General features: G+C 37.8%; 1 protein-coding gene across 1 annotated transcript; it reads left to right on the forward strand.

Moving 5' to 3' along the window:
- Positions 1-8,747: 8,747 nt before the first annotated feature.
- On the forward strand, positions 8,748-27,968 carry LOC131929301 (uncharacterized). The gene is made up of 4 exons (XM_059285393.1): positions 8,748-8,958; positions 9,916-10,059; positions 26,302-26,442; positions 27,782-27,968. The coding sequence occupies exons 2-4, from the start codon at positions 9,930-9,932 to the stop codon at positions 27,895-27,897; spliced, it is 387 nt and encodes a 128-aa protein (XP_059141376.1). The 5' UTR covers positions 8,748-8,958; positions 9,916-9,929; the 3' UTR covers positions 27,898-27,968.
- Positions 27,969-27,988: the final 20 nt, after the last annotated feature.

Consider the following 27,988-nt stretch of genomic DNA (forward strand, 5'->3'; position numbering starts at 1 on the left):
CTGGTGTTGTGTTTTATCTTTGTTTGGTGGTTAGAAGGACCATAAAAATGTCAACCACACATGTCCAACACGAATAAAAATAATTATCAAACTGTAGGCTTCTTAAACTTCTTTCTAAAAAAAAAATCACAATTCATCGTGTGCAATTTACATCGATGTGCCGATCAAAAACATTTCTTACATAGACTCTAAAAGAAGCTACGTTTCTGAAAATGGCCAGAAAGTGAGTAGCCCCTCTTATTAGATTTCTTCCCCCCCCCCCCCCCCCCCCCCCCCCCCTCCGCGTACGCTACTTCCAGTCTATAAAAAGAAACTAAAATAAAGAAATGTTTATATAGTTTTAATTTATAATAGGCTTGATAATCATTCTACATTGTAATTAAACAAAAAAATCTTTAAAATATACATATCAACACCATTTTAATAAAATAGCAATTTTTTAAATGATATAGTCTAAAATAGAATTTTAAAATGTGGAATAAAGAAATGAAAAGAACATAATAGGTTAATAAGAAGCAGTATTTCTTCCCGACTTTTTATCTCCGGGGGAGGGCGGACACTGTTAAAAGTATATATTTTCTATATAAATTCTATTTCGTTCGAGGGGCGGTAGACGTTTTCGTGGGGGGGGGGGGGGGGCGGTCTCTGCTCCCTCGAAGAGATGACTGGAAGAAACACTGATAAGAAGTGCCCCGATGACTCAGTTTAGAAGGTCAAGAAATATGATATTTTTTAGTACTGTTTTGAACATGTTCTCAGTTACAGATAGTTTTATTTTATTAGAAAGATTGTTCCAAAAATTAGAACCAGAGTATGCGAAGCTATGTCTTTGGGAAAATACAAATGGGAAGGGTAAACTATAAATGTAATGTATGTAATACCATTATCGTTTTACTAATTATAAAATAAAATATTAAATATACAATTAAAAAATGTATTAAATCATACCACATTTAATGGGTGTTTTGTTTTCATCTTTCCATGAAAGTTGGATGCGCAGCGCCAATTAGTTTAATCGCCTATTGCAGATATGCAAATGCTATTGCTAATAACCGTTGAGCTTTTTTCTCCAGCCTGCAGATGAAGACGGTTGATTAACAACTAATTAGCATATGTTACTTTTGTTCCTGAGATGTTCTGATGTTAACTGAATGAATTAAAACTTGGAAATCTGTGTCCCAAGCATTGGAAATAAAAGCATTTTAAAAAAGTAGGGAATAGGCAGGGTTTCTTTCAGTCATCTCTTTGGGGTGGGGTTGAAATGAGGGGGGGGGGGGATCTATTGCCACCCGAACGAAATTGAAAAATATATATTTATATATAATTTATATATAAATTATATACTTTGACGAGTGTCCACCCCCTACCCCTCCATGAAAAGTAAGTCCCATTCCCCCCCCCCCCACACCGGAGAAAAATTTCTAGGAATAGGTAAGAAAATAAAAGCTTGAAACCTGAGTCTTGCTGCAACTATTGCAGGTGACTTACACGTGTTGTTAAAATTGAGCAGTTGAATGTAGAACGAATGAAAAGAGATTCATAGTTCTTTTTTAAACAAAATTTAAAAAATTTATTGATGCATCGAAACTTGTCGAGTGCAGGTGAAGTAGGGTTTTGTATTAAATCTGTAATGAATGCCCATTTTTCATTACATGCGACTTCTTTGTTTTGTAAGTGTGATGTGCGATTGCGGAATACGTTGCGTCACTAACTGGGTCATTATAAAAAAATATTTATCAATGAATTTCTTCAAAGATCAAGCAGAAAAGGGCGTGTAAACAAAGTCGTGCGAAAACAACACTGTCTTGTCTTACTATAAATTATTTTCAAAATGACTGGAAGACTACACTTGGGCACAGTGGCGTAAGAGGAAGGTGGGTTTTTTTTTTTGGGGGGGGGGGGGGGGGGGAGGGGTAACAACATACTCTGCACCTAAATAACTTAGAAATTATGTTAAACTATAGTGTTGGAGACGGTGTGCTCGCATCGCGTTTTATTTACTACTTTAAAATATTGTATTTTGTATGCAATAAAAATGAAAATCATACGTTCTTAAAATATTTTTGGAGTATTTATATATACATTATATATATATATATATATATATATATATATATATATATATATATATATATATATATATATATATATATATATATATATATATATATATATATATATATATATCGTGCGGCGTCAAAACGGCCAATGACAAAACGGCCCCGTCAAAACGACCCCGACAAATCGGCCCCGACATAAGAGCCCCGTCAAATTGACCCCGTTAAAATGGCCAGCGACATATGGACCCCGTCATAAAGGCTCCCGATAAATAGGCTCCCGTCATTTAGGCTCCCGACAAATAGGCTCCCGTTATATAGGCTCCCGACAAAAGGGCTCCAGTCAATAAGGCTCCTGACAAATAAGCTCCCGCTATTTTGGCTCCCGACATATAGGCTCCCGTCATTTAGTTTTTCCACAAAACGGCCCCCGTCATTACGACTCCCGACAAATAGGCTAGCGTCATTTTGGTTCACGACAAAAAGGCTCCTGTCAATTTGGCTCCAGACAAAAGGACCACTGACAATACCGTTTCTGTAGAGACTAAGTCTCCCGGCAAAGCGGTCTCATTGAATATGACACCTGCCAGTGAGACCCCTTCATCAATATTCTTTAGAGTTAGCTTATCCAACACTCTTAAGTAATACAACGTATGCATCTCTTGTTCGGCAGGCCTTATTTTTATATTAGTTTATCTATTATAAAATATAGTATGTTTTAATTTAAGGGTCATCTATCTATGACTTCCGTAATTGAGTCGGTTATAGGCTGTTTCAACTCAGTGTGTGGGGAGAAGGGTCCACGCTGTACCTTCCTACCTCCAGTATGCTTGTAGGTTATCAAAACAAAATGCCTTATCCTGTAAACATCGTGTATATCGTACATTTTCACTTCCGTATTTATGCATCAGATCTTTACTGTTGTAAATTAAACATTATCAAAATTTTAGAATTGGTAGATTTTAGCTGTTAAGAGCTTGATTTGTTTGAGAATTGATGTTGGTTCATGAAAAACAATTTTATTCAGGCATTAAAAAGAGGTTATAGTAGTAGTGGAGGTACGACAAAATGGTTACTTGTATGCCAATAGTGGTCCTGACATTCATTTGTCTGGAGCCAATCTGTCGGGAGTCATTTTGTCGGTAGCCAATACGTCGGGAGCCCATTTGTCGGGAGCCCATTTGTCGGGAGCCAATATGTCATGAGCCCATTTGTCGTGAGCCCATTTGTTGTAAGCCCTTATGTCGGGAGCCAATATGTCGAAAGTCCATTTGTCGGGAGCCTATATGTCGCGAGTCAATATAACGGGAGCCCATTTGACGGGAGCCAATAAGTCGGGGCCCTTTTGACGGGGCTATTTTGACTGGGTCGTTTTGTCGGTAGTCGATTTATCGGGGTCATATTAACGGGGCCGATTTGTCCCGGGCCGTTTTGGCAGGGCACCATATATATATATATATATATATATATATATATATATATATATATATATATATATATATATATATATATATATATATATATATATATATATATATATATATATATATATATATATATATATATATATATATATATATATATATATATATATATATGAAAATACTTTGGGCCTTATGACAACTCCTGCGTACGCCACTGCTTCTCCAGTTAATCAATCGATAATCTTAAGGTTAGATCTAACCGAATTCTTTAAAAAATTCTGTATACATAAATATCAAAATAAATGTGTATGACGCAAGGTTTGTTTCACCGCTCCATATCAACTTCCGGTGCTGAATGTCTTACGTCCAAAAGCTTTAGCGTCTTCTTTGAATTAATTATAGATTTCTTTATCTTGCCATTGAAACATGACTGACGCTAACAAGATTCTGGTTAAATGTTAAAGATGACGCCAAAGAACGATGCGGCATATCTTGGGCAGTTTGAGATTGTCAGCGGAGAAATTAATGCTGGTGATCTATCTGGAACATCAACAGCTTTGTTGAGTACCGTTCCCTCCCCCACCTCCACCCTATACGTTTTTTTAACGGACTTTTTGTTTTGGAGAAAACCCGATCTTTCTAAAGGATTGGCTGTTGTTGTACAAGATCAGGAATGAAATGAGCAGACAAAGATTACAAAAAAATTACAAAAAATCAGCAGACCCGTCAAGATGTTATAACTTGCGTTAGATAAAAAAGAAATGCAATCAATTTATCTTAGATCATCAGTGGTTTGTAATTAATATTACTCGAGATCGAGACGAACGGGGTTTTTTGTTTTTGTTTTAGAAAAATTAATAATGTATAAGATTCTATGCAATATCTGCATGGCTAGGCCGGTTGGGCGGTTCTAGGGGGAGGGACGCCCCACCCGAGATTAATCTGTCACGCTGATCCTTAATCAAGCGTTTTGTCGCACAAGAGGGCCAATATTGTTGTATAAATTATGTCTGGCGTGAGGTGTGGGCAATGACGTCACAAGGACAGCGATTTTTGTTGTTGTTGTGTACCGATGGTTGGTGAAAAAAAGAGTTTGTTTGTTGAGGTGGGAGTTCAAAAGTCACGTACAATTGGATGGTCAGTGTTCACGTAAAATTGGATGGTCAGTGGTCACGTAAAATTGGATGGTCAGTAGTCACGTAAAATAGGGTGGTGGTCAGCAGTCACTTAAAATTGGATGGTCAGTAGTCACGTAAAATAGGATGGTCAGTAGTCACGTAAAATAAGGTGGTGGTCAGTAGTCACGTAAAATAGGGTGGTGGTCAGTAGTCACGTAAAATAGGGTGGTCAATAGTCACGTAAAATAGGGTGGTGGTCAGTAGTCACGTAAAATAGGGTGGTGGTCAGTAGTCACGTAAAATAGGGTGGTCAATAGTCACGTAAAATAGGGTGGTGGTCAGTAGTCACATAAAATATGGTGGTCAGTAGTCACGTAAAATAGGGTGGTGGTCAGTAGTCACGTAAAATAAGGTGGTGGTCAGTGGTCACGTAAAATAGGGTGGTGGTCAGTGGTCATGTAAAACTGGATTGTCAGTAGTCACGTACAATTTGGTGGTCAGTAGTCACATACAATTTGGGTGGTCAGTAGTCGCGTACGATTGGGTGGTCAGTAGTCACTTAAAATAGAGTGCTCTATAGTATAGTGTATTAATAATATAACAACCCGTATTCACTAAACCAAAAGAAAACCTCTCCTAAATAAAACACCAATTCTCAACCCAGTTTATACTTTTAGGTAAAACATTTCGAACTGTTTTAGCTTAATTATGCATATGTGTGCATTGTTACCCCCACCCCACTTACTCCTTAGAGCCTTACCCTGGCAACATAGTGTCGCATCGAGAATTTGAAAATGGCTACAGCACTCTATCGCTGTTGTCTCTATATAAATATATATAAATAAACATATATATATATATATATGCATATATATATATATATATATATATATATATATATATATATATATATATATATATATATATATATATATATATATATATATATAATGCCCTATTTAAATGGGTATTAAAATAAGTTATTTTCAGCAAAACCAAAACGGCCCTTTGTGATGGAGATAATTGCATATTTGATTCGTGAATAAAGTTAAAATTTTGAACTCGTCACTGTGTCAGCCTCGGTTTAATCTCCCACCTAACGAGGTTTGCTGGCGGCTGAAAGCAAACGGCCAAGCGATCTTTTGTTTGTCATCCAGCGGTACATTCGAAAACTCCAGACCGGAAGTCAGCACTCAAAATCTAATCCGGATATGTCAACGTTTCGCGGGTCGTAAAGCGCCCCCTTTGGTATTTTCCGGAAAGGAGTCGAGCCGGGAGAATGGCGGATCTAGAAATCGATGGGTGGCAGGGGGAGAAGCGAATAAAATAGAGCTGATCAGATATTGCCACGCTAACTTTGTATGCAGGTAGCGGGCACGGGGTTCAAAGCTCAGCTCACAAAGTATTGTCTTAAACTGACAGTTAAAAACTGCTCGACATTCGTTGACTTGGTATTTATGGCAGTTTAGATACGAAACTACGATACCTGGCTTCTCTCTCAAGAAGTCCCAAAAATCACCCGCAAGAGATTTTAATTTATTCTTTTGTTTGAATTGAACCACGTGGATTACAATCTATATCAATTAAAATGTTTAATAACAGTTTCATAGAGAGCCTGGCAAAATAATTAAAGCCAAAAAAGGTATAACTCTTATCAATGTGCACAATCGTAACTCTACCTGAGCAGTGTTATCGCCCTTGACATATCAGTCGGGGTTGAGTTCAACAGTGGATTAGAGTCCTTGAGCTTTGAGCTAGAACTATGAAGACGTGTTTGAAAATTATTTTCAATAAGGATGCTTTAAATAAAGAGCTTAAAAATATTTCTATGAAAATATTATGGAAAATCTTTTTGAAAAAAAAAAACACTGTAAAGAAAAATAGAAATGCACAAATATTGTTGTGAAAGCAGATGAATACAACTCGTGTAACCATAGAAGCGACAAGTTTTTTTAAAAATATTTGAAGCCAAAACAAACTAGTGTACCAAGTGGCTGCACGTGAACTGCTGCGTTGTTTCGTCCAGGACAGCCCGTTAGCCATCTACGCAGAGTTTCTTTCAGACATCTCTTTGGCGGGGAGGGGGGGGGGGGGGTGTGACGTTCTTCGTTTTGCCCCCCCCCCTCCCGTGCGAAAAATAATTTATATAGAACATATATACTTTTACCAGTGTCCTAAAAGACACTTTCCCCCAGCGCCGCCTGTCCGAAGGCCGATTTTCCGAATGGACACTTGCCCGAATACGACAAATGCCCGAATGGACACTTGCCCGATTGGGACAAATGCCTGAAAAGCCTAAACCGCGTTTCGTACTTCAGTGAAATGATCACCAAGCAAGTTAAGTATACAACACAAATCAAACAAACGCGAGTATGGTTCAATGTTGCGAGACGCCGTGCCGCCTACACTATGTACTAAACTCTCTATAACCACTGCAACACGTTGGCTAAACAAGGTGTTTAATACATTAATCAAAAAACGCGAAGCTGAGTTAAGAAAAACGTGTTAAAAATTGTAAAGATACCGCCGCCAACATCACCTCACATTTATTTTTTTTAAAATTGTAAAAAATTCTGCAATTTCTCAAAATTCAATAAATAAAAGCTAAATTTAAAAAAAAATAAACAAATTTGTTTTTTTATGCTTAGAATTGTTTTATCAAAATGTCATACTTTGTGATTAAGAATGTCTATTTGGTAACACAATTTATTATATAATATTAACATTTTCGGACAAACGGCCTTCGGCTAGTGGCTTTTAGTCATTTGTCGCATTCGGGCAAGTGTCCATTCGGTAATTTGTCGCATTTGCGCAAGTGTCCATTCGGGCATTTGTCGCATTCGGGCAAGTGTCCATTCCGGCATTTGTCACATTCGGGCAAGTGACCATTCGGGCATTTGTCGCATTCGGGCAAGTGTCCATTCGGGCATTTGTCGCATTCGGGCAAGTGTCCATTCCGGCATTTGTCACATTCGTGCAAGTGGTGGCCTTCGGGCAAACGGTATTCGGGCTAGTGTTTTTCGGGAAAAAGTCCGGCTCCTATATATACACACCCCGACTATTCTTGTTCTGACAACTTCTAATCATTCTTCGAATCCATACATTGTCAGCCTGTTTCTTTTTTTATGCTATATTTTGATACAAATATTATTAGTTGCACCAAACCGCATGTATACAGATAGTTATCTACAACTATTTTCGTCTACTCTCTCCATTTTCGTCCACTTCCCTGACGAATTGGTGTCCATGATGTCCCCAAAAATGTGTTCTTTCGCGACATACGTTGCTACACCGTAAAGTCTCGAGTTCGAACCTTCGGGCAGATGAGGCTCGTTAGCTGGGGACCGCCACTCTTCTATGAGAGACAACTCCAAAATCAAACAACTGCTGCCTTGTAGTTTGTTCTTGATTGGACAAAGGCTATGAAAGCAAATCCAAAAAGAAAAGCAGGCTGAAATTGGAGTCAATGGCCTCAATGGCGCATAACCAGTTGACACGTAACGCTTAATTGTGTTGGAGGCGTGGTCGAGTCGGCAAAAAGTTCATGGTTGATAAATTCGAACAAAGTCTCGAGTTCAAACCCACTGGCAGATAAATCTCGATCCCCTTCAACACTAATAATTAAGAACGAAGAAGAAGAAGAAGAAGAAGCGACATACGTGTATCTCCTCCGCCCCTGAATTACGTTTTCCTTTTACGGAAAAATGTGTACTTCCCGATAGTACGCTTCTAAATAGCGCTTTCCTCTTACACTCACCGACCCAAGGTTCAATAGTGACGACATTGAACGGGTTAATAAATAAAACTTAAGCTACTATTAGAGTTGCCGTAATAAAAATTGGTTTTCTCTTGAATGAAGAATCCTTGAAGATAATGACAATATTCAATAATTAGTTGTTAAAGTAGGATAACTGGAGAATAGATGTGATACCGGGAAATAGCTTATGTAATTATTTAATTACAGAAGGTGAAGGTCGTAAATACGTTTTTAATTAGTTCGATAGTAACACGCGCAAGGGAAGATTATACGGAGGGGGTGGGGGTGGGGGGGGGGGGGGGGGCGGGGTGTCGGTGATCACATGCCTGATGGGGATATCAGGGCCACGTGACGCCCGCCGCAGTGCCAGACGGGCAGGTGATCCCGCGTGGGATCATCCGGGTATAAAACGCTACGTGACGGGCGGACACCGTGTGAAACGGCCGTTCAGAAGCGCAGGGAGGTGCTCATTACGTCACAAGTCTGTGTCGTCACCGCCTTTATTTCTTCACCCCATCCAGCGCTAAACTTTTTAGTTCCTTTTCAGCAGACGTCAAAGCTAACGAGCAGACTGAAATTCTTTAAAGCTTCTAGATCATTCAGTAAGTTATGTTTATTAATTAAACGCACTTTCGTTATTTTATTTTAATTTGTTACTTTGATTTTAATAAACAAGTTATATTGAAAACTTTTTTGAATATGCATTTTTTAATGTGAAAATTTGAAATTTCTAAAACAGCCTTAAATGCGGGATAAATCCTCACTATCTTAAAGTTTTGAAATAAGTTTTGTTTTACGTTTCTTTTTTTGTTTAAAAAAAATAGTTTTAATAAAAATCGGGTTGATAATAACAAAGCTTAAAGCACCATTCTCTGTTGGTTTGTGTTAATGTTAAAGAATTCTGAATTTTTTTTTCTAGCATTTTCTATATAATGGAGAAACGCAGAGGAAATTTTATTCAGTTTTATTCAAACTTTAGCCAACCTTTAAACATAGTAAAGTTGCAGAAATTTAAAACAGCCACACAGTTTCCTTACTTCTGTTCAAACTTTCTAGCAAAGTCTAATTAACGTTTTTTTTCTTACATTTTTCTTACATTTTGCAGTGTCAAAATAAAATAATAGTTAACCTTATGAATTAATATATTTTCTTAACTGATATTTTTCTAGATCTACAACACAAGTTTAATATAATTTGTTTTTAGATGTATATAATATTTTGTTTCAAAATCTGCTTTGCATGTTTATAAGAATACTTTGACGCAGGGGCGAAGCGAGGGGGGGGGGGGGGCGGAGGGTGCGGACCGCACCGGGTGACACCATTTAGGGGGTGACACCAAGACAAAAAATAGCAAAATAGCAAAAAACTTGACGGGGGGGGGGGGGGTGGGGGTGGAAATCGAAAGTTAAGTTTGAAAGTTTGTCCCCGGGAAGGGTCACTACGCCTGTGGGGGGGGGGGGGTGACACCATTAAGTGCCGCACCGGGTGACACACGACCTCGCTACGCCACTGCTTTGACGTATATCTAATAAATAGAAATGTCTCTCAATTTTCCCCAGAAAACATTTTCACCATGATCTGCCCAGACAGCACGAAATTTTTTATCCTAACCTGTTTCATCTTCCTGGTTTCTATGGTGGACGAGGCTCAAGCCCACACAGACAATGGCGCTGATGGTGACCAGAGCAACGAATTTCCCCCAGGTCAGATATTCATAAAATAATAAACCGGGAGTGATCTCCCCTAAACTTTCTCGAATATTCTTATAAAAAATAACAGGGGATGGGAACTCGGGCTATAGACATGATTTTTAATCCATTTTAAATACTTAAAGTTTTAAAAATAGAATAAAATCTCGTAGACAAAAGAATTGCACACCAAGTGAACGCCAAATAAAAAAGTGCATAATAGTGCGCAATATTATTAGTACTTTAAAATTTTACATTAGTTTTTTGAGAAATCGGAAGTAGCGTAAATTGCTACTTCCGTTCAACGGAAATTACTCAAAATTTGACAGAATGTAGAGAATTAGATCTTTTACTTACATGTTAAATTTCATTTATCTATCTCAAATAGTACTCAAGTTATAGGCTTTTGAAAAATTCAAAGTAGAAAAAGTACCACTTCCGGTTATCGGAAATCGCTCAAAAGTTGATACGGAACTACGATTTTGATAAAATACTTATATATGAAATTTCATCAACCTAGCTGTAACGGTACTCAAGTTATCGTGTTTACACACAGACAGACACACACACACACAGACAGACACACAGACATACGGACAAGATTGCAAAATTATGTTTTTCCGTATCAGTGAGGTGTAAAACGTCGAGATTTGTAAAAATCTAGAATTTTTTTTTTGCACGATTACAATACTTTCTCTATACTTTGTATATACGAGAAAGTAAAAAGTAAAGATTCCTCTTTAGACCTAACGATCCATTGCGCAGATGAAGTGGAGTTCAAGTGTTTCTTGACCTCGGTATATAAAGGGATAATGTGGTCAGCACTATGCCCAGCCGCCTTTACTTTCCGTAACGAGTTAGGTTCCCATCAAAGTTGGGTGGACTCCACTAACTTGAACCCGGATTCGAACTCGAAACTATCGGGTTAGCAGTCTAGCGCTCCACCGCTAGGCCACGCCATTAATACAGATACTCATAGATAACATTTTTTTTTCTTGATGACCAGAGCAGCCTTCCCTACCCCAGGTCAGATACTCATAGATCACATTTTTAAAAAAAATGTCTTGATGGCAAGAGTAAAGTTCCCCGTGTAACGAATCTCCCCCCCCCCCTTCCACAGATTGAACATACTCTTAAATAATATTTCTTCTTTATGAGTCAAACCTATCCCTCCCCTGACCCTAATGATAGTTTAGTCCACACGGATTTGATGTAGGGCGTCTTTGTGGGCTGATGTGTTTTTGATTCGGGGTAGGTACACGCAGCTGGACACAGTACTGACCACACGACCGCTGCACGTGAGCTCAGAGAAACAGATGAGCTCTGTTTCTTCTGCCACAGGGGCCGTTATCTCTAAACGGGAACTTACAATCATGTAGTTTTTAGTATTGAAAACACGCTGACAGTTATGTAGTTTTTAAAGATGAAAAAAAAAGGTGACAATTATGTAGTTTTTAGTTAATAAAACACGATAAAAAATTAAGTGGTTTTTAGTGATAAAAACACGCTAACAATTATGTAGTCTTTAGTGATAAAATACGCTTACATTTATGTAGTTTTTAGTAATGTAAGCACGCTAACAATTATGTAGTTTTTTAGTATCGAAAATACACTTAGTAGTCGTAGCGACAGTCTCGATGATCAAGTCGTTTGAGTGCAGATTGTCAAAAACATTTGTATAATATATATATATATATATATATATATATATATATATATATATATATATATATATATATATATATATATATATATATATATATATGTATATATATATATATGTATATATATATATATATATATATATATATATATATATATATATAACTTTATTTATTTAGTTTTTAAAAATATTTTTTGTAACCAAAATCCTGGTTGTTCAGATGGACATTATTTCTCAAACGTTTTATACGCGCGTTTTTTTTTCAAAACAAAATTTTATCAACGAAGCAAACAAATTTGAGCTTAAATAAACAAACTGCCATTATGAACCGAATAAAAGCTGATAAAACGCGATCTGTTGTTTTGGATTTCTTGGAGTTTATGTAAAGTTTTCGGTAAATTTTGCTCGGATCGTTTTTAGGGTTGATTGGTCACGCAAAGCTTTCATCCTAGCGAATACAATGTTTGTCTTCAATAATTTGAAATGTTAATTTTTAAAAATAAAACACACAAGTTAGCTAGAACAAAAATTCTTCATGCTACTACTGAAAGAAAAGGGCCGGGTGAATACAGGAATACATCGAATATTGCATGTGTTACCTTGTAGATCATTTCGAAAAATAAATTTTAAAAAAAGTTTCTATAGCTTTATTTTTTTTCCTTTTGCTGTTTTTATTGATTAAAATGTAAATTTTATACCGCAAAAAAAAATGAAACAGGATTTTCATAAACTGTACACTTAATTAAATAGCGAGAATACAGGGCAATTGAAAAAAAATATTCTTCAGGTGTATCAATAAAAATAAAAGTTCAGAAAACTTGTAAATTCAATCAAGTCTTTAATACTGATTATGTTTCAATATTTCTTACTTTATTAAATCCCGAATTACTGCATTGAAAAATAGCAAATAACTTTTACAAATTTCATTAAAATTAATCCATTAATTTAGAATTATTCATATATCTATATCATTTTATGTCTAATATTAAACGTTCAAAAAGGTTCAATTAAAATTACGTTTACAGTCTTTGTGAGATATGCTATGCCTAGCAGTGTATAATTTGAACTGTTTCTAGTTCACTGGTTTATATGACTAGTTAAAGATGTGAGTTTATCTTGACTTAGTGCTTAGTTTATGATACAAGAATAACTTGCAGCGTGAAAGTATAGGCCAACCAGAGACTGAAAGAGCACGGACGAGTCACGCTCTCTAGCGGGTATCACGTGATCACGACCGTGCGGTGAATACAAACCCCCAGCCCACACTACAGTAATATGTACTGAGTGTAGTCACATGATACACCCCACACCACCCACACCACTTCACACACCCACAAAACGTCTCACACACACACACACACTGGTTAGAATGTTACTAGTGAGTAGACGACAAACTGGATCAAGGTTGTAGAAAAGTAGTCTTTGAGTCAACACATTTTTTTCTTCTATATTTGTAGTGTCTTCTCAAGCTATGAGAAGCTAACATGCCGAGTAATTCTTTTAAAAACAAAACGGATTGCAATACATTATTGCGTTGTTACAATTTCTCTGATATAACTCGGGAGAAGCTACAGGTATCGTGCCTCGGCGTTGTCTTAAAAGGTAAGACACTTGTAGCAGCATGAACCGTAGTAGGTTTAGTGCTGTAACACAGCTTAATTGTATGTATATATATATATATATATATATATATATATATATATATATATATATATATATATATATATATATATATATATATACATACGGTTTAGTGATGCAATGAACAACAGACAAAATTGACGACTCATGTTTTTAGCATCAAAGGGAGGTCGAGCTTTGTGACGCTTGACGATAATTTGCTTGAAGGGAAGGGGGTGAGGGGAGGAATTAAAATCGAGTAATATCGCGTGACTCGGCCCAAAATCCACTTACACTACACTGCACCTCTTAGTCTGAAAGCCATCCTTACCTACAACCTCACCGCCAGACAGATGTTTTAACTGAAGTAGGTCTTACTTAGCTCATCAGTTAAGCTCTCCTTCAGCTGATGGGTTGATGTTAAGTGGCGTGAGGCCCCCCGTGGAGGTCGCGACTAAAACCCCAGTTAGCCTTTCAGATCAGTTCACCTTTTACGTCACAACCCACGTGGTGTGCGTGCCACGTCAGACAGACCTTCACACGACGACTGACGCCGCTAGGAGTCTGCAACAAATGTGGGCGGCAATGGAGCACCAACTTATTGTAAGAGACACATGTAATGGTGTGGTCGGGCGACAGAGCGTACCATTACGAACACGAACGTCTCGAGTTCGGTTCACGAGCTTGTGTCAGTGAGATATCCCTGAGTCCATCCAGCTGTGATGAGTACCTGACTCGCATCGGGGAAAATAAAGGGCGGCTGGGCATAATGCTAACGACTTTAACTCATCAAATTCCGGGCCAACCAGTAAACCCAGGGGAAGTTCATACATCTGTCCATTAACCCGCTAAAATAAAAAATAAAAAATAGGGTACTGGTCAGAATCTACACGTTTGCCTTTTGCCTAAAAGCCTAAATAAATCCGGCTCTTATCATCAGATGGGAAGGCGTAGTTGGACTGATAAATTGTTTACCAGAAAGTATCAAGTTCAGATCTAAAGCAATAACAAAAATGTTTTATTGTAATTTCTACACTTACACCTTTTATTCATCACGCTTGAACTATAGTAGTGTTTACATAATGTCCCATTGTTACGTTTACCGTATATAATCATACCACAGCTCTTTAATAAAAGCGTTGCTAAAATCTGGGTATCACGCGGAGGATTATGAAGATTATTCCACAAGGCATACATTCTATATAAGAAGGTTTTGCTAGGAACAAAAAAATGTACATGAACATGAAAAATGAACATGACTAATGTCTGTTTTAAGTGTTGTTTGTGCTCTTCTGTCAAGGATCTGAGCTAAAACAAAAAAAAAAAAAAATCTCTGCTGTTCTTCATGTTAGGATAATTTCCGTTTAAAATCTTTTTTTTTCATTTTGCCTTAAGTTTGGGGTTAAGTCGAGTAGATAAATGCTAATCATATTGAAGTTAAGGGCCTCAACCCTTTAGACATTAGAATATTATCTTACACACCTGTATTCAGACAAAAGTTAAAAGTATATATTTTCTATAAAAAATCCATTTCGTTCGGGAGGGCGGCTGAGCCCCCCCCCCCTCACCAGAGGCGTAGCGACCCTTCCCGGCGCCCGGGGACAAACTTTTCGATTTGCACCCCCCCTCGAGATTTTGATTTGCACCCCCCCTCGAGATTTTGATTTGCACCCCCCTCAACCTTTCAATTTATTTTTCCAACCCATTTTGGCGCCCCCTAAGCTCGGCGCCCGGGGACATATGTCCCCCCCCCCCGCCCCCCCTCGCTACGCTACTGCCCCTCACCCACCGAAGAGATGACTAGAAGAAACACTGGTTACTTGATAGAAAAAATACAACTTCAATTCTAAAACCTAGCATTATCGATGTACGCATTTAATTCTTTCTCTTCATCCATTTTGATCCGCAAATGAGCGGGGAAAAGATTTTTTTTTTAAATTTCTTGTTTCGTATGAAAACTAACAGCAATCAATACATCAGTTAAAGTTCATTGCTCAATTTGATAACCGATTTAAAAGTTTTTATGTTTTAACAATGTAAGTCAATTAACAAATACAACGCGTTACCTGAAATTTTGGCTCACTGGTTCTAATGGCCGGACGACGGAAATGGGCGTGGCAATGCGCGCGCACATAGGAAGTCTCCATGCCGAGCGTGTTCCGTCATCCCTTCATGCCAACATGGTTTCCCAATTTGACATTGTGGCTCTGGGGCGGTCGATGGTCGAGACTTTACTGCGATAAACTCATCAGTCAATAGAACGTGTCCTCTTTATGGGCAGTTTATTCAATTGATGGGTTTCAAAACACAATTTAAACCGCTGAAACGTCAAGCCGTGTTAGAAACGCCTTTAACGTGTGTCCCACCTATCAGAGTATATGCACCGGAGGTGCGGTTGAAAACTTTTCTGAAAGGATAACTAAAAAGTTGCCGCAATTTTAAACTAAAATAAGAGAATACATTTTATAGAAAATTTTAAGAGTAAACCGCTTAAACTATTTGTAAGCGTGTTAATTATATGTCAAGTATATTATTTGTCAAATTCCTGCAAAATATAAACAATAAAACGGTTGTAGGCTACCCTATAATTTCCCGTATTTTCTTATTTAACAGTAAGGGTAGGGATGACACTAAAATTGGGATCGGACTATAAAAAATATAGCAGTGTGTGAAAAAAATGATGCTTTTCGAGAAAACAAATAGAAGCGAAAAGTTCAAGATATACGTTTCATGAGAATATGATATACAATTATCAAATTTTGAATGTATTTCAGAAATAGAAATTTGAGTTAAGTAGGCCTACACTTTTTGGTTACCTGTATATATATTTATATAATTTCATCCACCCAGTGCCGGCGCCAGGTTTTTTAGCGCCCTAGGCGAAACTTATTAAAACGCCCCCCTTCACACAAATTAATTACTAAAACATATGTATAAGAAAACAATTGATAAAAATTGACATATTTATTTAATATCAATTGTATAACCGTATTAAGCAGACATCAAAATCAAATTTTACTTGCCTCCTTCGTCTCAAAAGTTTGTACTTATTCCTTCAATTCCAATTTGCAAGTGTAATTACATTTTATTGAAATAGTTGCTAAGTCCAAGAGTCTACTTTGTTCTTACGACATAGCCACCCCCCTGCCCCCCCCCCCCCTTCTAGAAAATTTTAAGTCCTCCCCCCCCCTTCCGGGGGAAAAAAAAGTCTGTGAAAAAAACAATGAAAAAAAGTTATTGTAGTGTTGGGCTCTCTGCAGTCCTCCCAAGGTGAGTTCCAAAACGGAACTTACCTGTTTTAAGCTTGACTTTCTTTAGTTATAATTGTAAAATGTCTATGTTGTGTAAATTTTGTAAAGATTTTTGTTTTTGAAAAATAAAAGGTTCCAGCCTAAAATCGTTGTATATGAATCCTTTAGGAGAGGGTGAAAAATATGAAAAGGCAATTAATTAGATGTTTAATTTACGACTAAGACTGTATGTCTACTAACATTAAGTATTGCAATCTACAACAGCTACATATGTATTTGTTTTTCAACTTGATAATGCTAAAAAAAACCTACCAAACTATTTCGTTTAGAACTTCTGCTCTATATAATTGTAACAATAGCAAATAATAACTTAAAGTTGTATTTATAGGTAAGCGGTTAACCTAAGGTGCAGGAATTTGAAATGAATGTTAAGTTAAGCAACGAATTATCTCCCATTTAAAAATCCAAATACCAAAATTTTATTCAAGGGAAATAGCTTTCACCAGAATGGCTAAATTAACCAAGTGTAACTAAGACATGCTTGAAAAACACAATTTAAAGCTCTAAATTTCTTTACGTAATAATTTTAACAAATCTTTTATATTAGCTATGTAACCTTGTAAAAGCAATATATTTTACCTATTGACTACTTAACTGTAGGTTTTGTTTGAAAGTCTAAAAAATGGTAGCTTGATTATAACATACTTCTATTCAATTTTGATGACATACTTTTAATTTTATTATATGCCTAATTTTGTTGATTGTAATGAATTTTTTGGATCCCCCCTAAATAAAGGGAGGTCTTTCAAAGCATTAAACATGGGTAGGTCTAACTGTTTTAGACATTGCTAGAATTATTGATTAAAATATGAAAAAAAATATTATTTGAAAAAACAAAGTTTAGTTATAAATTCCATCCTATTTAATATTATGTATTAATACTTTAAAAGTGGTAATATAGATTCCTAAAAAAAACTTAAGATTTTTCAACAAGAGAACGCCTACCTTTCTCATGGATTCCGTACTGAATTGAAATCATCTAACGTACGATAAACTCGACTACTTGATATACTCTACTACATTCACAACACATATCAAACTTCGATACCTAAACATAACTAGACTCGATGCTCCAGAACTATGACAGCAACTCGTTTAACTTTACCAATCTCTACATACTCCAAATCAACAACGATTTCGCTGGACCTACTACTACACTTTGACAGTCAATATAATTCAATACTTTAATACCACAAGAATCAATCATCCCGAACTCCAGAACTACGATACTTCATCACTTGCAATCACATTTCTCTATTACCTATCATTTTCCACTAAATCTTCAACTACAAAACAGCCGAATAAAAATTATGACACTTTAACACTTCGATACTTTATACCTAAGAAACCATAATGGGAAATTTCATTTATCTATCTGAAATAGTAATCAATAAATATAGGCCTATATAGACCTAATTTTGGAGTGGGGGTGCAAAATTGATAGTTCGTCCTGGGTGCCGAAATAGATCACTACTCCTTTATAAAAGTTATTAATTATTAGGTTTCATTTACGGGAAAGCACTCAAAAGTTTATGAAAACCTTTATATAAGATCGTATACTTATACATGCCGAGGTCACAGAAACATGTGAACTCTACTTCACTTGCCCCATAGATCGTCAGGTTTGAAAGGGAAACTATACTTATACATGAAATTTAACTGTAACAGTATTCTCTTCTTCTTCTTCTTCGTTCTTAATTATTAGTGTTGAAGGGGATCGAGATTTATCTGCCAGTGGGTTTGAACTCGAGACTTTGTTCGAATTTATCAACCATGAGCTTTTTGCCGACTCGACCACGCCTCCAACACAATTAAGCGTTACGTGTCAACTTGTTATGCGCCATATAGGCCATTGACTCCGTAAAAGTATTCAAGTTACTGGTATTTTACAAATCGGATATAGGCTAAGTACAATTTACCATATTGTAGAACACTTAAAAATGAAATGTAATCTAAGTACAAGATCTTATAGCCAATGTAGCCTACTCATGCATGAAATGTGGTCTTTCAAATTGTAGCATGACTCAAATAATCGTGTTCAAACAGTAATAAAGTAATATTTCCGTTTAACAGAAATCGTTTAAAAGTAAATAGAAACGTCCGCATACAATTTAATATTGTATTTGAAATTTTGTCCACTAAACTAAAACAATACTCTGTACAGCTGTCGGTTTTTGAGAAACATAAAGTTGCATGAGTACCTCTTCCACTTACATAGAATTTGCTCAAATGTTGTTAGAAAACTACCAATTTGCTATTGAAAATTGGTAATTTCGTCAACCTAACTTAAACTGTACTTAGGTTATCGTGTTCACACACACACACACACACACACACACACACACACACACACACACACACACACACAGACACACACACACAGACACACATACAGACACACACACACAAGCACACCCTCCCCCTTCCTGCCCCCACGCAGACACACACTCACACGCAAACACACACACCCACAATCAAAAATGCAAAACTAAGTTTTTCAGATTTTGGAAGATGTAAAACCTCGAGATTTGTAAAATCTGGAAATTTCGATTTCTTTTTCGCAATAACAATACTTTCTCTACAATCCGTATAAAGTTAGGAGGTGCAAAACGTCAACAAGTATTAACATCTCATTTCGATTACAAAACTTTTTATATAGTACATATACGAGAAAGTAAAAATGGAAACTTGCGTCGACTAAAATAAACATTTATTACCTTTAGTGTGTATATAGCAACAGTTTTGTCCCTATTCTCACACTAATGTCAACACCAGAGTGGAAAATTGGGACAAAAATGTTGCTATTTACAAACTAGTTGTAGCGTAGTAGCATTATAAAACACTTAAATTTGCCAAGATTTTCCATTTAACTCAAATGTTTTGTTGTTGGCGACGGAACACAAATCGTTATTAAATCAATAAATGCAAAGATGATCCAAAGTTTATAATATACACGCATTATTGTGCTGTAATTACCGAGTAACATCTATATAGAATTAATGTGTATTAATTAATCCTCGATTCACTTACCGCTGTGGTAAGAGAATAATTTGGCACCAGTCGAAAAGTTCGAATAATGGAAAACCAGAAACCGGCTTCCAGATTCATGACCTGACAAATAAAACTGGCTGGAGGTGACATCCGCCTTTGATAATTTATCAATTTAAAAAAACAACAGCCAGTTGTTGAAAACACTCCATAACATTTAGAGGACTCGAAGATTGCACCCGGTGATACCTATAATATAGTGTGGTTTCTGCTAAATACGATAATGTATTCAGAGACAGTTCAACTTAGGCTATTTTAAAGGGATACGTCTCCATAAAAGCTTTACATGGAGTGTAGCCTATGTGTGTGTGTGAGGGGGGGGGGCATTTCTTTTCATTTGTTGATTTGGCTTACTAATTCCAATACACGTCGTTTAAATAAAAATGTAGTTATACAAACAAAGGCGAAGAAAGCACCCCGCCCCCGCACACACACACACCAATTCAGGAAATTAGTCTGTAAAGCCATGTAGCAATATATTGTCTTAAAGTGTACTATGCAGAATGCGCTTTTTATATTTTTTCTACCCTGTTTGGCACCCCCCTTGTGTCGGCGGCCGAGGCTGACACCCCACCCGTCCTCCCTTAGCTACGCCTCTGCTTTTGAAATCGGTTTGATAGAAGTAGATGAAGTTAAACTCACAAGTTTCCTCCCATGACAAGGCGAGTAAGACAAACGGCGGATTCAAGGGAAATAAACGCTTGTAAAAACGGAAACCTTCAGCTGCTAAATCTGGCTCAGTCAACTGGTTATCTTCAATAACGTTTAAACACATAAGTATGGACGTTTAAGCTAACACGTCAAAACGTAGGCGTAACTCAGTCTGATCAATACGAGTGCATCGCATTGCCCTTCCAGAACAACTAAAAACTACTGCAATAAATAAATAGTTATTACGCCTGAGTTATTGTTTTACAAAAATAACGTACCGAGCCTTTGATGTTGTGAAGAGGTCCATGAATAGACTATCTGATATTCAAGGCTTTCGTCATAACCTCCTTCATGGTTTAATTTTGAGCAGTGCTTTAAAGTACGCATGCGGCGTAACGTGCTTCTAGCGTCATACATTAGCGTAGTTAGTCCTACATAAACTTTCATATGTTTCATACGTCATATTAAGTGTGTATCATGCATGGCCTTTCATGTGTGTCCTACATGACCTTTCGTGTATTCCTACATGATGTTACGTGTATTTTCTATATTCCCTCCCAGTTGTGTCGTCCATATATATATATATATATATATATATATATATATATATATATATATATATATATATATATATATATAAAACATATACTGAACAGTATCTGTAATCCCCCAACCCTGGAAATGTAACCCCCCCCTCCCCCGCCCCAGAGTGTAAAAAGGGAAAAAAAACATGAAGACCGGCCTGTACCTGTCCATCTCAAAGCAGACTCTTTGCCATACCAGTTTTTAGCGCAATTTCCATTCTGGAGAATTGCGTTTATTAACTCGTCATTTCTGGGAATGGATGGATGGATGGATGAATGTGTGTCCGGGCTTTAAGTCGTATCTCCTCCTCAACGAAGCAATATCGATGAATAGTTCCAAAAGCAATTATGTTAAGCAAGTTACGAGAATGAGCATAGGCCATAAAAATTCCGGGTTTCTTTCATGTATTTCCCGGAAAAGCCAAAAAACCTCGAAAAAATTCAGTTTTTGGCCCATATCTCGGCAACCAGACCACTTAGCGACTTGAAACATGTACCAATCGATTTCTGTCATAATTTAGAACAATATTGCCGAAGAAAGTTTTCAAAAATATTCTCTCGTTCGGTCACAAATTTTAAAATTACATAAACACCTACAAACCGATTGTTCTTCTAGCTTGAACGCACCCCAACATTATACGTCAGAGCTATTTTTAGATAACATAAGGAAATTGCGCACAAATGTCACTAGACTTTTTTAATTAACTTGTTTTACTATGGAAATTAACATAAAATGCAATATTACAAAATAAAACCAATATTCATCATGTCATGTTTGCCTGTCGTCCCTACTGGGACATAGGCCGCTGACAAGAGCTTTCCAGACGTCTCTGTCCAGGGCTAGTTTCTCCAACTGTCCCCAGGTGTATCCAATCTTCTTGGTGTCTTCTTCCAGGTCACGTCTCCAGGTCTTTCTTGGTCTGCCTCTCTTCCTCCTGCCTTGTGGATTCCAGGTGGATTCCTTGTTATGCTGGATACAGGCTTCCTGAGTGTGTGGCCAATCCATTTCCATTTTCTCTTGAGGATCTCTACTTCCACTGGCAGTTGATTTGTCCGTTGCCATAGAACATCATTTCTGATGGTTTTAGGCCAGCTTCTTCTTCTTCTTCGTTCTTAATTTTTAGTGTTGGGAGGGATCGAGCCTTATCTGCAAGAGGGTTTGATCTCGAGACTTTTTCGAATTTATCAACCATGAGCTTTGCCGACTCGACCATGCTTCCATCACAATTAAGGATTACGTGTCAACTGGTTATGCGCCATTGAGGCCATTGACTCCGATTTCAGCATGCTTTTCTTTTTGGATTTGCTTCCATAGCCTTTGTCCAACCAAGAACAAACTACAAGGCAGTAGTTGTTTGATTTTGGAGTTGTCTCCTAGAAGAGTGGCTGTCCCCAGCTAACGAGCCTCATCTGCCCGAGGGTTCGAACTCGAGACATTTCGGTTTAGCAACCATGAGTTTTACCGACTCGACCACGCCGACCCCCTTTAGGCCAGCGAATTCGCAGGATCTTTCTGAGACATGCGTTTATAAATGATTGTATTTTCTTCTTATTTATAGCAGTTATTCTCCATGTCTCGGCTCCATAGAGTAAAACAGGTTTTACTAGTGTGTTGAAGATCCGGATTTTTATTCTAAGGGTTAAATCTCCCGAACCCCAAACATTTTTTAGTTGGTTGAAGACTGCTCTTGCCTTACCCGTCCTTATTTTTATGTCTGCTTCTGTCCCACCCTGCTTATCAACAATACTTCCAAGGTAGGTGAATCTATCCACTTCTTCTAGGGCTTCTTCTGCCAGTGTTATAGGGTTGTTGTTTGATGCATTGACTTTGAGAACTTTACTTTTCCCTCTGTGGATGTTCAGACCCAGGCTTGTAGAAAAATTTGCAACCCTGTTGGTTTTATCCTGCATTTGCTGTTGTGTGTGAGAAAGGAGGGCCAGGTCGTCAGCAAAGTCCAGGTCATCCAGCTGGCTCCACAATGTCCACTGTATACCGTTTCGCGTTTTCTCTGTTGACATCTTCATAACCCAGTCTATGGCCAGTAGGAACAGGAATGGTGAAAGTAGGCAACCCTGCCTTACTCCGGTCCGTACTGGGAAGGCCTCTGTAGTCTGTTGGCCATGCACTACTCTACATTTGAGAACTTCATATGAAGACATAATAATGTTGACTATTTTCTGTGGCACCCCGTAGTGTCTCAACAATTTCCACATTGACTGCCTATCCAGGCTATCAAAGGCCTTCTCATAGTCTATGAAATTAATATAGAGAGATGAGTTCCACTCTTGGGTCTGTTCAATGATGATGCGCAGGGTAGCAATTTGGTCTATGCATGACCTTTCCTTCCTAAAGCCCGCCTGTTGATCTCGAAGCTGGGGATCTATGGCTTCCTTCATTCTGTTTAATAATATTCTGTTGAAGACTTGCCTGGGGTGGACAAAAGTGTTATCCCTCTATAGTTAGAGCATGCACTAAGATCGCCTTTCTTTGGAAGCTTTATGAGTAGTCCCTCCTTCCACTCCTCTGGTATTTGTTCATCTTCCCAGATTTTCTTGAAGAGTGTGTATAGTAGTGTGGTGCTAGTTTCTATATCTGCTGTCAGTGCTTCTGCCGGTATACCATCTATTCCTGGAGCCTTCCAATTTTTCAGCTGCTTTATAGCTCTATGTATCTCTTCTTTTGAAGGTGGGTTGCAGTCTATAGGGAGGTCACTTTCAGCTGGTGGTATGTCTTGCGTGCACTCTGGTGTTGGTCTATTCAGTAGTTCTTCAAAATGTTCTACCCATCTCTTCATCTGTCCTTCCGCATCAGGTATTGTCTTTCCATCTTTGGTTTTCACTGGCCTCTCTGGCTTACTGTACTTACCAGATATCTTCTTAATTGTATTGTACACGTCCCTAATATTACCATGGTACAGTGCTTCTTCCGCTTCTCTTGCCAGCAGTTCCAAATAGCTCCGTTTGTCTTTCCTTATGTGTTTCTTGACATTTTTGTTCGTTTCGGTGTATTCTTCCAGTGCTTTTAATTTCGTAGCCCGTGTGCGGCTGTTGTTTAATGTTGCCTTCTTTCTTTTTCTCTCTTCAATAATTTTCATGGTATCTGCTGATATCCATTCCTTCGCTTGTCTTTTGATAGGGCCTAGCACTTCTTCGCATGTTGATGTTAATATACTTTTAGTTTTTTCCCATGTTTCCTCTATCGTCTCTTCTTCTATTAGTTCTTGTAGTACCTGGAACCTATTGGACATATGAAGTTTAAATTCGTTGAGTTTAGATGGGTCCTTTAGCAGGCCTGTGTTGTACCTGTATTTCCTTTTGTTTTCCAACATGTTTTTCTTCAGCTTGAGTTTTACTTTAGCTACCAGTAGGTGATGGTCTGAAGCAACATCAGCTCCTCTCTTGACGCGTACATCCTGAAGTGATCTCCTGAACTTTTTTATGATACATATATGGTCTATCTGGTTTTCTGTAGATAGGTCGGGTGATACCCAAGTAGCTTTATGTATCCTTTTGTGATTGACTACCGCCAATGACTAAATTATTTGTGGCACACAAGTCAGCAAATCTTTCTCCGTTTTCGTTCATCTCACCTAAACCCTGCTGTCCCATACATTCTTCATATCCTCTGTTGTCGCTTCCAATCTTAGCATTGAAGTCGCCCATGAGTATAAGGATGTTTCTTCTTGGGCGGTTCTGGATAATGGTCATTAGCCTGTTGTAGAATTCGTCTTTGTCCTCCTCTTTGCTGTCATTTGTTGGGGCGTAGGCCTGTATTATGTCCATGTTTATTCGTCTTATTTTAGTTTTAAAGGTAGCTGTTATGATCCGCGGGCAGTGTGCCTCCCATCCGATGAGAGCCTTTTGTGCTTGGTTTGATAGCATGAGTGCAACTCCTTGAGTATGTGGTGCATTTTCATCCTCATGACCTGAGTACAGCAGTAGCTCTCCTGATATCAGCCTTTTTTGTCCTGAGCCAGTCCACCTTGATTCGCTGACACCCAGGATAGCTATTTTATAGCGTCTGATTTCTGCTGCTACTTGGGTTGCTTTTCCAGCTTCGTACATCGTGCGGACATTCCAAGCTCCAATATTGATGGTGGTCCTAGTGGAAATAATGGTGGTCGACCTGGTAGTTTCCAATACATATTGGCTTTCACCACCCGGCTTCATGAATTCTCCATCGGGAGATCCATTTTTCCCATGGTCCGAGCTGTCTTTGTTTCTCTCTGTCTGCGTTTCTGTAGCGATAGTTGTTTTACGAGATAAGGTTGCTGACCTTATGCTCAACCCCCAACCTGGAGGACCGGGGTGCTAGCTTTCGTCTGACCCCTACCCGCGCAGACCTTCCCAGCTTGGTTGAACCTGCCAGGAGTTAACACTCCCGCTGGTATAGCTCTGGGGGTCGTCAGGGTACGCAAGCTGCCAAGCCACGACAAGGCCCTAGCACCAGATGACAGAAAACCAATATTAACAGCATTTAATTTGTTGATACGTTTGGGACGAATTACTTGGTTAAACTGCCTCCTATCCGTAGACTTCGTTTATTAGAAAGTGATGATACGTTGCATAGTTGTGAGGTTTTTTTTATTACTGGTTTTGGCAGACTTTTCTTGTGATCTTAGATATTTTTCAAGCCTCATTAGAATTAGATCTATGATAGTTTCTCTACCCCCCCCCCCCCCCCCCCATGTATTGTCAGTCTTGTTCAAGCATGAGAATTTGTTACCTACGTATTTTTTCTTCCCCACCCCATCCACAGATCTTTACCAGACGATTTTTTAATCAGATAAGAGTATATTTCGTTCCCTGCTCTCGTGAGATTTCGTGACCATGATATTTTCTCTAACTCCTCCCCCACCTACGCATGGGCAGGATGTTATTGTTTCAAAATAAGATTTTGTGACAAAGATATTTTTCTCTTTTGTTCAAACATAAGATTTCGTGACAATGATATTTTTTCTCTCCCTACCCCAGGTCTCGGCAGACTTTTGTTCAAACAGATGAGATTTCGTGACAATGATATTTTTCTCTCCCTACCCCAGGTCTCGGCAGACTTTTGTTCAAACAGATGAGATTTCGTGACAATGATATTTTTCTCTCCTACACCAGGTCTCGGCAGACTTTTGTTCAAACAGATGAGATTTCGTGACAATGATATTTTTCTCTCCTACACCAGGTCTCGGCAGACTTTTGTTCAAACAGATGAGATTTCGTGACAATGATATTTTTCTCTCCCTACCCCAGGTCTCGGCAGACTTTTGTTCAAACAGATGAGATTTCGTGACCATGATATTTTTCTCTCCCTACCTCAGGTCTCGGCAGACTTTTGTTCAAACAGATGAGATTTCGTGACAATGATATTTTTCTCTCCCTACCACAGGTCTTGGCAGACTTTTGTTCAAACAGATGAGATTTCGTGACCTGCCGCAGACCGCGGACGTTGAGCAGCTGAAGGAGCAGCTGAAGGAGCAGCTCAAGGAGCAGGGCTACAGCCAATGGGACAACACAGACACAGCCGTGGGTAAGTCAATCACCTCAAGAAACGATTCGCAGAATGACAATGTAACTGACCGATTGTCCAGAGGTTGTCCGAAGGCCGATTTCCCGAAGGCCAATTTCATGTAGATCGATTGCTCTAGGTCGACTGCCTTATGGCCTATTGTCCAAAGTAATACGGTTAAAGGCCGATCGTTCAAATTAGGACTGATGAAGGCCGATTGGCCGTAAAAATAATTGCTTGAGATAAAAGTGTGCATTTTTAATTTTGAAAATAGTTTTGAAAAATATAGAATTGATATCGTGTAAATTAAACTATTAAGTAATTAGCCTACTTAAATTAATTATCTTAACTAGATGCTCTCAATGAAAATTAAAAGAAAGTGTGCGTATTCGATTTTAAAATACCTCGAACTTGTATGTTACATTAGCTAAGCTAGAAACTCTATAGAATTAGAAACGAAAACTATTTTTTTTAAAAAATAATATAGATCCTGATGACTCACAAAGAAGAAATTCGTAATCTCGATCAGTTTTACTTAATTCGATGTGTTTATAAAAATCTTAATTGGGTAGATTTTTAATGAATTATCGACGGATTATATGTATTTTTTCTTACTGATATTTTCAGAAATTAAATTAAAAAACAACAAAAAAAAAAAAAAACCTCACCAATTTGGCTTATCACATACCACATGGTAAACTAAATAAACTCACAGAAAGTTGGTATCAATTTAAGTTAACGAGTTTAACAGTGCGACTATAAAAGTTGTCAAGAACAACTAATGCTTGTGTGGCAATACAGCAAATTCTAACAAATACTTAAATGGAGAAAATGAACAGTGACATTTAAAAGAAATAATTTTATTTTATAAAACTCGGTTTTATACACTAACCAGGACACAATCCAGAGGCATCGCGAGGCGGGGGTGCGGACCGCACCGGGTGACACCATTTATGTGGGTGACACCAAAACAAACGAAAAAGCGAGATTTATATAATAAATGTTTTCTGCCAGTTCAACGAATGGTTTATCAGAGTTAAAAAGTATTTTAGGTACATGCAAATTTTTAGAGAAAACAATACCACAGCATGCTGCATAAACATCCGACTACAGATAAACATTATTAGTATTAAATTTGAAAACTTTAAAGTTTTTACCGGGGAGGGGTGGGGGGACACCAACTGCAAATTTTCAAGGGAAAAAAGAGCGGGGGGTGGGGTGACATATATCGACATCGCAACGACTAAAATCGTTTTAAGTTAATGTTTTAATTCTTTTGTGCGCATTAATCCAACATATATTCCTAGACTTGCTGAAGTAAAAGTTAAATGAAAATACAACTTGAAATGGTATTTTCCAGGGAAAAGGGACGTTACTCGACAGGAACTGATTGACCAGTTGGCCGCGTTGATTCTACAGATGAAGGAGAGAGACGCGGGCACCAGGCTACACATGCCTAGCCTGCGGTTTGGTTGAAGCTACCCAAGTGCTCATCCGTTTTTCAAATTTCGTGATTTCAAATTATGAAATAAATTTATGAAACAAAATTCTTTTGCTAGATTTGTGT

This window comes from Physella acuta, unplaced genomic scaffold (assembly GCF_028476545.2).
Source record: "Physella acuta isolate Inbredline_101_S28 unplaced genomic scaffold, ASM2847654v3 ptg001607l, whole genome shotgun sequence".
In the NCBI taxonomy this organism is placed as follows: domain Eukaryota; kingdom Metazoa; phylum Mollusca; class Gastropoda; family Physidae; genus Physella; species Physella acuta.

Coding starts and splice junctions, on each gene's coding strand:
- LOC131929301 (XM_059285393.1), top strand. CDS start 9,930: ATGATCTGCCCAGACAGCACGAAATTTTTTATCCTAACCTGTTTCATC. Junction 10,060..26,301: donor GAGCAACGAATTTCCCCCAG/GTCAGATATTCA, acceptor TCCCTACCACAG/GTCTTGGCAGACTTTTGTTC. Junction 26,443..27,781: donor CAACACAGACACAGCCGTGG/GTAAGTCAATCA, acceptor GGTATTTTCCAG/GGAAAAGGGACGTTACTCGA.